This window comes from Magnolia sinica, chromosome 17 (genome assembly GCF_029962835.1).
Source record: "Magnolia sinica isolate HGM2019 chromosome 17, MsV1, whole genome shotgun sequence".
Lineage (NCBI taxonomy): Eukaryota > Viridiplantae > Streptophyta > Magnoliopsida > Magnoliales > Magnoliaceae > Magnolia > Magnolia sinica.
The window spans coordinates 51,267,581-51,279,979 of record NC_080589.1 but is presented as its reverse complement, the minus strand read 5'-3'; the positions used below and the strand labels follow the sequence as shown (position 1 = coordinate 51,279,979).

At 38.3% G+C, this 12,399-nt stretch overlaps 1 protein-coding gene across 3 annotated transcripts; it reads right to left on the bottom strand.

Annotated features, from left to right (window-relative positions):
- Window positions 1-4,381: 4,381 nt before the first annotated feature.
- On the bottom strand, window positions 4,382-10,799 carry LOC131231511 (MDIS1-interacting receptor like kinase 2-like). 3 transcript variants are annotated; one of them, XM_058227734.1, is made up of 3 exons: window positions 9,885-10,799; window positions 7,525-9,372; window positions 4,382-4,777 (listed from the first exon to the last, which is right to left on the bottom strand). In XM_058227734.1, exons 1-3 carry the CDS (start codon window positions 10,699-10,701, stop codon window positions 4,419-4,421), a joined length of 3,024 nt encoding a protein of 1,007 aa, XP_058083717.1. In that variant the 5' UTR covers window positions 10,702-10,799; the 3' UTR covers window positions 4,382-4,418. The 3 variants fall into 3 exon arrangements, with proteins under 3 accessions (XP_058083717.1, XP_058083718.1, XP_058083719.1); XM_058227735.1 differs by having other exon boundaries at window positions 7,525-9,321; window positions 9,906-10,798; XM_058227736.1 differs by having other exon boundaries at window positions 7,525-9,321; window positions 10,050-10,798.
- Window positions 10,800-12,399: the final 1,600 nt, after the last annotated feature.

The window sequence follows — 12,399 nt, the reverse complement described above, 5'->3', positions numbered from 1 at the left end:
ATATGATATAGTTGATATACCATGTGATTAGGTTGCACATATGCATATGATATGATTATGTGACAGTGTGAAGTGGTTCCAGATTGAAGAATGTGATACGGTTGATGGGCTATTTGCGCTTGAGAATATAATATGATTGTGTAGTGTAATAAATGATCTCCACCTGGGAATGTGATATGGTTGATGGACTATGTCATGACGTTGGATAATCCAAAGTTGTGTGACAGTGTGATCATGTTACACTTGAAAATATGATATAATTAATGGACTATGTGATGATGTTATGCTTGAGGATATGATATTGTAGTGCGACAATGTGATGAAGTTACACTTGAGAATAAAAGAAATTGAAGGACTATGCGATGAGGTTACACTTAAGGATATGATATGTGGTTGTGTGATGTGATGTATGCACTTGAGAATATGATACAGTTAATAGACAATGTGATGGAGTTGTACTTAAGGATATAGTATGGTAGTGTCATAGTGTGATGAGGTATATATCCACTTGAGAATGTGATATGATGATGGACAGCGTGATGAGTTTGCACCTGAGGATATGATATGGTTGTATGATAATGTGATGTGGTTACACTTGAGGATATGATATGGTTGATGGACTATGTGATTAGGTTGCACTTGAGCACATGATATGATTGAGACGATAGTGTGATGTGATTCCACTTGAGATTATGATACAGTTGATGGACTATATGATGAGGTTACACTTAAGGATGCGTATGATATGGTTGTGTGATAGTCTAATGTGGTTCCACTTGAGAATGTGAAACACTTTATGGACTGTATGATGAGGTTGCACTTGAGGATATGATATGGTTGTTTAACAGTTGGTGTGGTGGATCCACTTGAAAATGTGATACAATTGATAGACTATATGATGAGGTTACACTTGAGGATATGATATGGTTGTGTGAGTGTGAAGTGATTTCACTTAGAAATGTGATATGGTTGTTTATTTTGGTGAAGATTATAGGATTTTATTTCTATTTCCAATTTTCAAACTTCATTCGTTTAAAACGCTCAAAAGAAATAACAAAAAAAAATAATAGCGAAAAGTAAAAAATAATAATAATAATAATAATCTTAGATGATAAAGCAAAAGTAATCACTACCAGAAAAGGGATAAAGGATACGGATAAAAACCGTAGCTAAATAACTATGGCTACGGTGTTTAGATCTAAGGCTACGGCTATTAGCTGTAGCTAGATTTTATTTTTAAAAAATATAATAATAATAATGGCTTACCATTGCTAGTGCATGCCCTGATAGATCAACTCGTCTAAAAATTTCGAATTCAAAAATAAAAGAAGCATGCACAACAACTTTCATGAATCAGATCATCCAAGTTATTCCCAACTGTATGAAATTCTTTATCCGCTGTAAACACTTTACAAGCTAGCCAAATGCACAATCTGTTTACTTGCAAACAGCTTACCTCTTAAAAGGGAAATGGAATAGTGTTATCTTTTCAAGAGGTCTTATCAATGAACTAACAATGTAAGAATAAAATATAATGAAAGATAAAGTGGTTATGCTCTTTCATAAGAGATTACAGTCATATTCAAGCATCTAAGAACAAGTAAAGTAAGAAATCACATGGATCCTCACCACTGAATGACTTACCTTCTTATTTTATAGAGAAACCAAGAGTTCTTGAAACTTGCAAAATTTAGTTGATGCATCATTAAATTGCTTTTAAACAAGCCCCTAACAAACATCACAAAGAAATAAATGCATTAAAGAACAACTGCGCATTGTGGTCCTTGTTATTAGAAAGGAATTTGATATGTCCTGCTGAAAGTTCCACCTAGCAATTTGGGGCACATCCAAATGCAATCATAAGTGATAACCATATTGAAAAAACAAATCAATGATCAAGAAAGCATCTTCATTTAACAATATGCAACAACAAAACTATGGTGCATACATGAATGTTTTGAGATATGCAACAAAAAATTCAGTTGGATAAAATTACCAAGGTTTTTTATGCTGCTCTCTAAAGGCTCGGTAAAGAAATGACCAAAATGACAAAAATAAAAGAATAAAATCAAAGTGTGCCTATGAATTATGCAAACTTCCATCATTAAATATAAAGATTATATTTGACATTAATCAGTAATGGCTAGACATACAACTACTCATTAACCACGGGATTGAAGAAAGGTATTCTATCACAGTAGTTGGAACTGAGCAAGGTATGCCATTTTCGGGAAAGACGGTGAGCCCACAACACATTTTCAATCATAAAGTCTTAAAAGAAAGAGTAAAGTACCATATTGGAAAAATATTGAAAGCTTCGTGTTTGTTTTCCATCACCATAAATTGTCAAAGGCTATTTACGAAGGGCCTGTAACACATCTCAGCATGATTAAACACTGACATCTTTGTAACAAAAATGCAGCTGCAATGGCTGCAACATTTCCCATCTATAGATTAAGAACAAAAAAAAGGAAAGAAAGAAAAAAGAAAAAGAAAAGGAGAGAAAAAAAAAAGGTAGAAGAAAGAAGACCATAAATGTATAGTACGAAGTGGTTCTACTTGAGAATACTACTTTCCCCTTCGCAATTGTGATTGTATATCTTTAGCCTCTTCCCTGAAAGTAAAGAATACATTTGACGGACTAACCGATGAGGTTACCCTTAAGGATATGATGTAGTTGTGTGATAGTGTGAAGTGGTTCTACTTGAGGATTTAGGATATGATATAGTTGTGTGACAGTGTGATATGGTTCCACTTGAGAATGTGATATGGTTATCGTACTATATGATGAGGTTGCACTGGAGGATATGATATGGTTGTGTGATAGTATGATGTGGTTACATTTGAGAATATGATATAGTTGATATACCATGTGATTAGGTTGCACATATGCATATGATATGATTATGTGACAGTGTGAAGTGGTTCCAGATTGAAGAATGTGATACGGTTGATGGACTATTTGCGCCTGAGAATATGATATGATTGTGTGAGAGTGTGATAAATGATCGCCACTTGGGAATATGATATGGTTGATGGACTATGTCATGACTTTGGATAATTCAAGGTTGTGTGACAGTGTGATCATGTTACACTTGAAAATATGATATAATTGATGGACTATGTGATGAGGTTACGCTTGAGGATATGATATTTTAGTGCGACTGTGTGATGAAGTTACACTTGAGAATGAAAGAAATTGAAGGACTATGTGATGAGGTTACACTTGAGGATATGATAAGTGGTTGTGTGAGTGTGATGTCTCCACTTGAGAATGTGATACAGTTGATGGACAACGTGATGGAGTTGTACTTAAGGATGTAGTATGGTATATGATGAGGTATGTATCCACTTGAGAATGTGATACGATTGATGGACAGCGTGATGAGTTTGCACCTGAGGATATGATATGGTTGTATGATAATGTGATGTGGTTACACTTGAGGATATGATATGATTGATGGACTATGTGATTAGGTTGCACTTGAGCACATGATATGATTGAGACGATAGTGTGATGTGATTCCACTTGAGATTATGATACAGTTGATGGACTATATGATGAGGTTACACTTAAGGATGCGTATGATATGGTTGTGTGATAGTCTAATGTGGTTCCACTTGAGAATGTGATACGGTTGATGGACTGTGATGATTGCATTTGAGGATATGATATAGTTGTGTGACAGTGTGATGTGATTCCACTTGAGAATGTGATACGGTTGATGGACTACGTGATAATGTTGCGCTTGAGGATGTGATATGGTAGTGTGATAGTGCGATGATGTTATAGTTGAGAATGTGAAATAGTTGATGGACTATGTGATGATGTTGCACTTGAGGATGTGTTATGATTGTCACTACAAGAAAAATAGGAATTACCGGCGGCCAAAACCGCCCTTAAAAGTCCAAAAACCGCCGGTATAAGAATTACCGGCGGTCGGGCGGCTGCCGCAAAACCGGGGCGTGCTGTATCATTTAGCGGCGTTCGTCCATTTTTAGTGGCGTGTTAGCCGCCCACCGCTAAAAATTTGCATTCACCGGCGCTTGTTATCATTCACCGGCGACTCTACTGACTGCCGATAGGAACTGTAAAAGCGCCAGTAGAAACTATAAAAGCGCCGGTAAAAACTTAAAAACCGCCAGTAAAATATATGAGAAACGCAGGTAAATTTTGCAACAAACGCCGCTAAAAGTAACAACAAACGCCGGTAAAAAGCTATAACAAATGCGAATGAGAGATTTAAAATGCCAATAAAAATACTACATTTCTATAAACATCGATTCTACACACTGAATTATGTACATATCATAACAAAGAAGTTCTCCATACTCATTGATTTTCACTTTAACAAACACACAGTAATAATGTTCGTGCCACCACATGTCCACAAACCTGGTGATTTTCATCCACCCAACTATACCTTCAGATCCATCAGTTGACGTAATGTAACTGCATGGAATGGCTGTAGAGAGAAAGAAGGCCCTCTAATAGAAAGCTCCTGAGCCACATGTCGCATGGTTGGCCGAGAGTCTGGATCTGGCCGAATGCATGCAAGAGCCATCGATACCACAAATAAGACTTCCTGTGCAACATCAGCCATCGGATCTGAGAGACGTGGGTCCAACATATCTTTTAGCAGTGTATCTTGTCCACTTGATGATGACAAAGAGGAGATGAGCTCCCCAGGATGACTTCCCATCATCACTTCAAGTGCCACAACGCCAAAGCTATATACGTCGCATTTTTCAGTCACCCTCATTGTATATGCAAGCTCTACAAGAAAGAATATTGTTAGTCATGTTCTTTTCTCTTTCTTAAGCATCAATAGCTAAACTCTTAATCATATATCAAAACTCACCTGGGTTTCTCGAGTTAGGTTTCATATCTTGTAGGTTTTTGTGCTTGCTAACCCTAAGGCATCTCTACAAAGATGTGTTTGGAAGATTTGGGAGGTGAATAAGATGGGCCAGGCTTTCGGATGATCTTCCTAGGAAAGTCGGGATGGTCAACTCACCAGGCATGCCACATATATACATTAAGTGCGTACTTTGTTATTTATTTATTTATTTTTTCTCTCGGAACTATCAATTGTTTTCATGTGGTGGTGGCCTGCCCGATAAGCGGACTGGTATAATCATAATGTCGGGGTCATCTGCATGGTTGAGCCGACCTCTATGCATGCCTCAAATGTCCCAAATGCATGAGAAGTTGGCATGTATGAACCAGACTGTAATGGTGCGCATATAGGCATCATTGCAGCTACACATTTCATCAGCATGGGTGATATGTGAATTGTTTGACAATATTAAAATGGATTTAGCATAATTACTTGTATCAATATTCTGGATCCAGTAGGAATAACCTTCTAAATAGTAGGAAATGCCATTTCAACGGTTTGAATGGCCTAAAAATATAAAATGGACCATTGATAGTTTCAATCATGGTAAGCTACCAAATACTTTTTCTTATCATAGGACTCCCTTGTGCATTTGATCCACCTGGATTTTGGGCTTACACCCTAATATAAGATGGGAAAGTGGTGGACGGTTTGGATTTGCAACAAGCATCACGAAAGTGTGCTCCACCGAAATTCAATGGAAAGTGACAACCATTGTCGCCTCGGGTCACATCTCACGACTCATGAGTCTCACTACAAGTGGTTTCTAAAAGCATGGGGCCATCATGATATTTAAGAGAAATCTATGCTGTTTACAAGCTTGGCCATGTTATTTTTACTTAGCTGCCTAAAGATGAGGGAGATCAAGTGCTCGGGTGAGTCACAAAGAAAAAAAAAGAAAGAAAAAAGAGTGAATTGTTAAAGGCCACTGTCCAACATTTTGCTGTTGTGAGACCCACCTGTGCATTGGATCAACCTCAATTTTGGTCCCACATCCTAAAATTAAATGGCCAAATAGGTAGGGGGTCGAATTTATCACAAGCATCACGAAAGTGGGTCCCACCAAGATGTGATAACAAATCATGTCTTTTCACATGTCTGAACCCGCGTACGATCTGATGGGAGATGGTCATGGTGATCATAGAGCCCAACATGTTGTTTGAGAAAAATCCAAGCTGTCCACCATTTCCCTAGTATGATTTTACAGCTTGGGCCAAAAAAATGATCCGAATCAAAAGCTCAAGTGGGCCACACGGATTGTAAAAGTGCATATTGAACATACACCTTTCAAATTGTCAGGGGCCATAGAAATTTTAGATTATGGACAAAATCAAGTGGTTACATTCAACCCATTGTGAATGACCTTTTGAATAGTTGGAAATGTCATTTTAACAATTTGAATGGACTAAAACCATAATAAATAAATAAATTGACTATCGATAGTTTCAATGATGGTAAGCTAGTGGCCACTTCTTTCTATTGTGTGACTCACCTGTGTACTCAATCTACTTAGATTTTAGACTTACGCCCTAAAATAAGATGTTGAACTGGTGGACGGTTTGGATTTATGACAAGCATCACAAAAGTGGGCCCCACTAAGATTTAACAGATCATGATAACCACTGACGTCTTGCCTCGGTTTAGCATTTCATTGGACTTAGAATTGCCTAACATAGAACACAACACGTTAGTTATGAACGTGTTTGCATGATGGGACCGTGATTATGGGTCCCACTATGTTCTTTGCAAGAAATCTGAGCCACCCACCATTTCCCTCATATGATTTTAGGGATTGGGCTCTGAAATAATTTAGATGCAAAGCTCAAGTGGGCAAAATGACAAATAAAGGTATATATTGAACATATGTCATGGGGCTAAAGAAATTTTAGATCAGATACAAAAATTCAGTGGTTACATTCATCCCACTGGGAATGACTTTTTGAACGGTAGGAAATATTGTTTTAACAGTTTGGATGGCCTTAAAAAATGAACCATTAATAATTTCAACGGTAATAAACTACCAACCTACTTTTTCCTGTAATGGGACCTAATTGTGCATCATAACTGCTTGATTTTGGGGCCATGGATTAAAATGAGACGGAGAAAATAGTGGATCTTTTACAATCCTATGCTTTGGATTTGAGACAAGCATGATTCTGGAGTCCACATCATAGTTCAGTGTTAGTATGAAATATCCTAGGCTATAATCATTGAGTTTGTTTGAAAAAAGGAGTAAGCAATTTTTTTATGAGATAATGACCGGTTGATTAGCCATCCTTTAGTTAAAGTCAAATAAGACGGCTTTTGGACCATCTTTTGAAAGAGTACTAGGGTCTTTGAAAAGAGTTTAAAAGTAAGCTCTTGTTTTTTACAATAGATGAAAGGATACACAGGTGTATGTAAAACCTCTAATTTAGAGAATCGTAGTGGGAAAAGAGAGCATTTTCAAATACAAATTTTCTCATATTCCAATTGCCCTGGATTGACACATTCAGCAACAGTATTCTAACATACACACAAACTTCATAATATATAAGTGCCAACAAAAGATAGGAAAGCTTACGAAAATAAAGACTAATTACTAATAAACTATTAAAGTGTGGAGAATCTACTAGCAACTAACCTGGAGCGATGTATCCACAAGTGCCTACGAGTGTAGTCCAATTTGAGGAATCAGGTATCAACAATCGTGCAGTTCCAAAGTCAGAGACACTAGCCACAAGTTCTGAATTCAATAAAACATTGTTGCTTGATAGGTCTCGATGGACAATTGGCAGGGTACAATCATGGTGCATGTAAGATAAAGCATGGGCCACACATTTGATAACCTTCACCCTTAGAGTCCAGTCCAACTGTGCAGATCCTTCATCGTTGCTTAGGATGCTTGCCAAGCTTCCCCTTTCCATATACTCGTAAACTAGAAATGAGAATTGAGCATGGGAACAGAAGCCATAAAGTTTCACAATGTTGCGATGACGTATTTCCATTAATGCTTGTATCTCATTCCTAAAACTTCTTTCATCAGATTGATTTCCACCTTCGAGTGGATGAAGTTTCTTCACAGCTACTACCTGGCCTGCTGGTAGATTTGCTTTGTAAACTTTTCCATACCCTCCAGTTCCAATGCAGTATTTATCATCAAAACCCTCTGTCACCTCTACAATGTCTTCAAATGTAGAAATCCCATCATAATTCCATGTTGAAAATGTATTTCCTTTGCTCCTTTCAAGAACCCCTTTTTCTATTCTTCTTCTTCTTTGATAATAAATGGAAGAAATTATACCGACGATTGCAAATAAAAGAAACAATACTGAGAAGAGAAGAATGATGAGGATCACAACTTTGTGGCATTTCCTTGCATGACCATGACTTATTGAAGAGGCATTGCAAGGTCGCAAACCTTGCACTTCACCACATAAGCCTTTGTTTTTTATAAATGCATCTGCTGGAGCCTTCTTAAAGGCTTTGCTGTTAGGAAGATGACCTTCCAAAACATTGTATGAAAAATCAATGGATTGTAAGCTGACCAACCCACCAAAAGAAGTCGGAATGGAACCTGACAAGATGTTGTGAGAGAGGTTTAAAATTTCCAAACTAACCAATTTCGCGAGTTGCGGAGGTATCTTTCCATTGAGGGAGTTATGACTTAGATCTAGTAAGCCCTGTAGGTATACTAGGTTACCAATCTGAAAAGGAATGCTTCCATTCAAAACATTTTCACTCAATTTTAGAAAACGGAGTTTGGAGCAATCCCCTAATTGAGGTGGTATTGGACCACTTAGGCAATTCATTGACAGATCCAGAATCTCCAAATTGGATAGGTTTCCAATTTCTTGTGGTAACTGACCAGAAAGCTGGTTATCATTTAAAGTCAAGTTGAACAAAAAAGTCAGCCTCCCAAATTCCTTTGGAATCTCTCCTACTAAATGGTTCGAAGAAAGATCAAGCACTCTTAGCTGCCCCAACTGCCCAACCTCAAGAGGAATTCTACCAGTGATATTGTTCTCGGAGAGTTGTAGCGTTGTTAAGTTTTGGCATTCTCCCCAATGTGGTGAGAGTTCACCAAACAACATGTTGTCACTGACATCCATGAATATGAGGTGAGGGTATACACCAAAGGCTTCCGATGCATTTGCAGCAAGTTGGTTTCCATTGAGTCGCACTCTCATTAAGCTAGTGCAATTTCTGAAGGTTCTTGGGATCTCACCGGTGAAATGGTTGTTGAAAGCAGTGAAGGCTTTAAGAGATCCACCATGGCATAAATGAGGTAAATGGCCAGAGAAGTTGTTGCCATCCAACTGGAGTTCAGAAAGATTTGTCATGTTTGTCATTTCTTGAGGCAAGGAACCAGATAATTGACAGTCATCAAGGTACAAAACAATAAGCTTGGTCAAGTTCCCTAAAGTGGAAGGGATAGAACCTGTTAGAAGGTTAATAGACATGTCAAGCTCCTTGAGATTAACCAGATTCCCTATTTCTGGTGGAATTGAACCAGTAAACTTGGTTGTCATATATCAAACAGCTGAAGAACAGTGAGCATGGACAAGTTTCCTAAAGTGGAAGGGATGGAACCATCTAAATGGTTAATGGACAAGTCAAGCTTTTCGAGATTAAACAGATTCCCTATTTCTAGTGGAATTGAACCAGAAACTTGGTTGGCGTCGAGATACAAAAGTGCAAGGTTGCTCAAATTACCCAAAGCAGGAGGGATGGGACCAGTCAGATTGTTACTGGACAAATCTAGATCATTGAGACTCATTAAATTCCTGAGTTCTAGAGGAATAGAACCAGAAATTTGATTCTCAAAGAGCTGGAGGACAGTTAACTTTGTCAAGTTTCCTAACATGGAAGGGATAAAACCTGTTAGAAGGTTAGCGGAGAAGTCAAGCTCCTTGAGATTAACCAGATTCCCTATTTCTGGTGGAATTGAACCAGAAACTTGGGTTTCGTAGAGATACAAAATTGTAAGATTGCTCAAATTACCTAAAGCTGGAGGGATCTGACCAGTCAAATTGTTTTGGTACAACGTCAACTCGACCAAATTCTTGAGATTCCCTAACTCTCCAGGGATTGTGCCTGAAATTTGATTTCTGGATGAATACAAAATTCTGAGCATGGTCAAATTACCTAAAGCAGGAGGGATCTGACCAGTCAGATTGTTTTGGAACAATGTCAACTCAACCAGAGCTTGTAGATTCCCGATTTGTGAAGGAATGGAGCCAGAGATTCGATTTTGGTCCAGGTACAAGATGGAAAGCTTTGTCAGATTTCCTATAGTGGAAGGGATGGAACCATTTAGATGGTTAATGGACAGATCTAGCTCATTCAAATTCACAAGATTCCCTATTTCCAGAGGTATTGATCCAGTTATTTCATTTGCAGACAGATTCAGGGACGTGAGTTTGTAAAGAGGTTCAAGATGGGCTGGAATGGTTCCTATGAGTGTGTTGTCGCTGAGATCAAGATGAAGGAGGTTTGGAAATGACGGGAAACTCAAGTTATCAAGCTTACCTTGCAAACCTAGACTCGGTAGGCTTATCCTTGTTACACTTCCAAGGATGTTGCATGAGATCCCAGTCCAGTTGCACGGAGAGATTATGTTGGTGGTAGAATTAGCAGAAGGAAGAGACCATGAATGGAGAGCTTGTGCTGCCGAGAGGCTGGCTTTCCATTTCATGAGAGCCTCTACTTCTGAGAGTGCGGATGATGGTGCTGCTGTTGCAAATGATATTGCTTTGAAAGAAAGAAAGGCTAACAAAATGAGTAGAAAAGCAAAGGGGAGAGATTTGTGTATGGGCATGGTTGCTGTTGCTTATGGTATGCTACCAACTTACGATGGATGGGTATTTATAGGAGAAGGCTGATGCTATTTTAAATAAATAAAATAAAATAAAAATCTCGTACACATGCGCGCATGCGATTCAGACGGAAGCGGATTGCCTGTTGCACACGGCACGTGAGTATCCACGTTGCATGATGTGGCATTGTGGGTCCCATCGTCATGTTGGTGTTTTATCCACACCATCCATATAGCACGAGACAAAATCATACATATTCAATGCTCAAGTGGACCACATCACATAAAACAGTGGGAATTGAATGCACACCGTTGAAAACTTCTTGATTGTGGTGTGTTACGAACTTACCACGTATATTTTCCACAGTAGGCGTTCAATCCCCACTGTTGATTGAACTTCCACCGTTAAAAACTTCCTAGGGTCCACTTTGATGATGATTTTCCATCCAACCTGTTGATAAGATCACATAAGCGTTGATTACGGGAGAACACAAATATCACCTCGATCTAAAACTTCTATGGCCCCAAAAAGTTTTCAATGGTAAGCATTCAATCCCCACTGTTTCTTATGGTGTGGTCCACCAGAGATTTGGATCCGCCTAATGTTTGAGCTCATGCCCTAAAATGAGTTGAAAAAAATAAATGGATGTCATGGATAAAACACATACATCATGACATGATGGGTCCACGGAGCTTTTGATACCAGCTATGTGGCTGGGTGCTGGGGTCACTAGCCAAACCACGTCCGCAGAATTGTTCAAACGACCTGATTTTGGGATTACTATTTATTTGATACTATGGCATGGCATTACGTTTGATATTCAAGCACTTGTAGCTAAATTCGGATTTGCTAAACTCCAGTAGATGTCCTCCAATCTGATAATCAATTAATCAAATAAATGTAATTTTTAGTTTATGATACTTCCGGGGCCCACAATTTCATCCACAATTTTTAGTCTTGCAATTCAATTTGACGTTGCTTTAAGGCATTTGAATAATTTCTTAAGTGCCTTCTTACCATCCATCACAATTTCCAAAATATCGAAGTTTATCTCATTTAAAAGAAAAAAATAAAATAAAATCCTTAATAGGGACATGCTACATTCCTTATCATTTGTATGAAACCTGGGTTTTCATGAAAGCTTCTACTCTTTGGAGTGTTGCAACAACTTCAAATTCATTTGGAGATATCATTCCATGGCATGAGACAAAGATTGAGTGAAATCCAAATATCAAGTGAACCCACTACTGAAAGCAGTGGAGAGACTCACGCACACCATTAAAAACTTCCAAGGGCCATAAAAGTTTCGCATCTATCTGAAATTTGCTTTTAACCTTATCTAATGTCTTTTTAAACTTATTAATAAGTTGGATTTCAAATAAACATCATGGAAGACCTTAGGAAGGTTTCAACAGTGGCTTTCATTATCTCCATTGTTTTCTATGGTGAGGTCCCCTACAGCTTTGGATTCGACTCATTATTTACATAACGGCTTAAAATGATCTCTCCAAATGGATGGACGGTGTGGATACAATACATCCATCACGGTGTGATCCACAAAACTTGGTGACATTACTTCAGCAACGAATCTCGCAACTCAACCTGTCAGTAGCAAATCCGCATCCGGCAACTGAGTATCATCCGGCAACTGAGTATCACATGGACGACGCGGATTAGCTACTGACAGGTTGAGTACCGAG

Coding starts and splice junctions, on each gene's coding strand:
- LOC131231511 (XM_058227734.1), bottom strand. CDS start 10,701: ATGCCCATACACAAATCTCTCCCCTTTGCTTTTCTACTCATTTTGTTA. Junction 9,373..9,884: donor TCAGATCCCTCCAGCTTTAG/GTAATTTGAGCA, acceptor CACCAGAAATAG/GGAATCTGGTTAATCTCAAG. Junction 4,778..7,524: donor TTGTGGATACATCGCTCCAG/GTTAGTTGCTAG, acceptor TCTTTCTTGTAG/AGCTTGCATATACAATGAGG.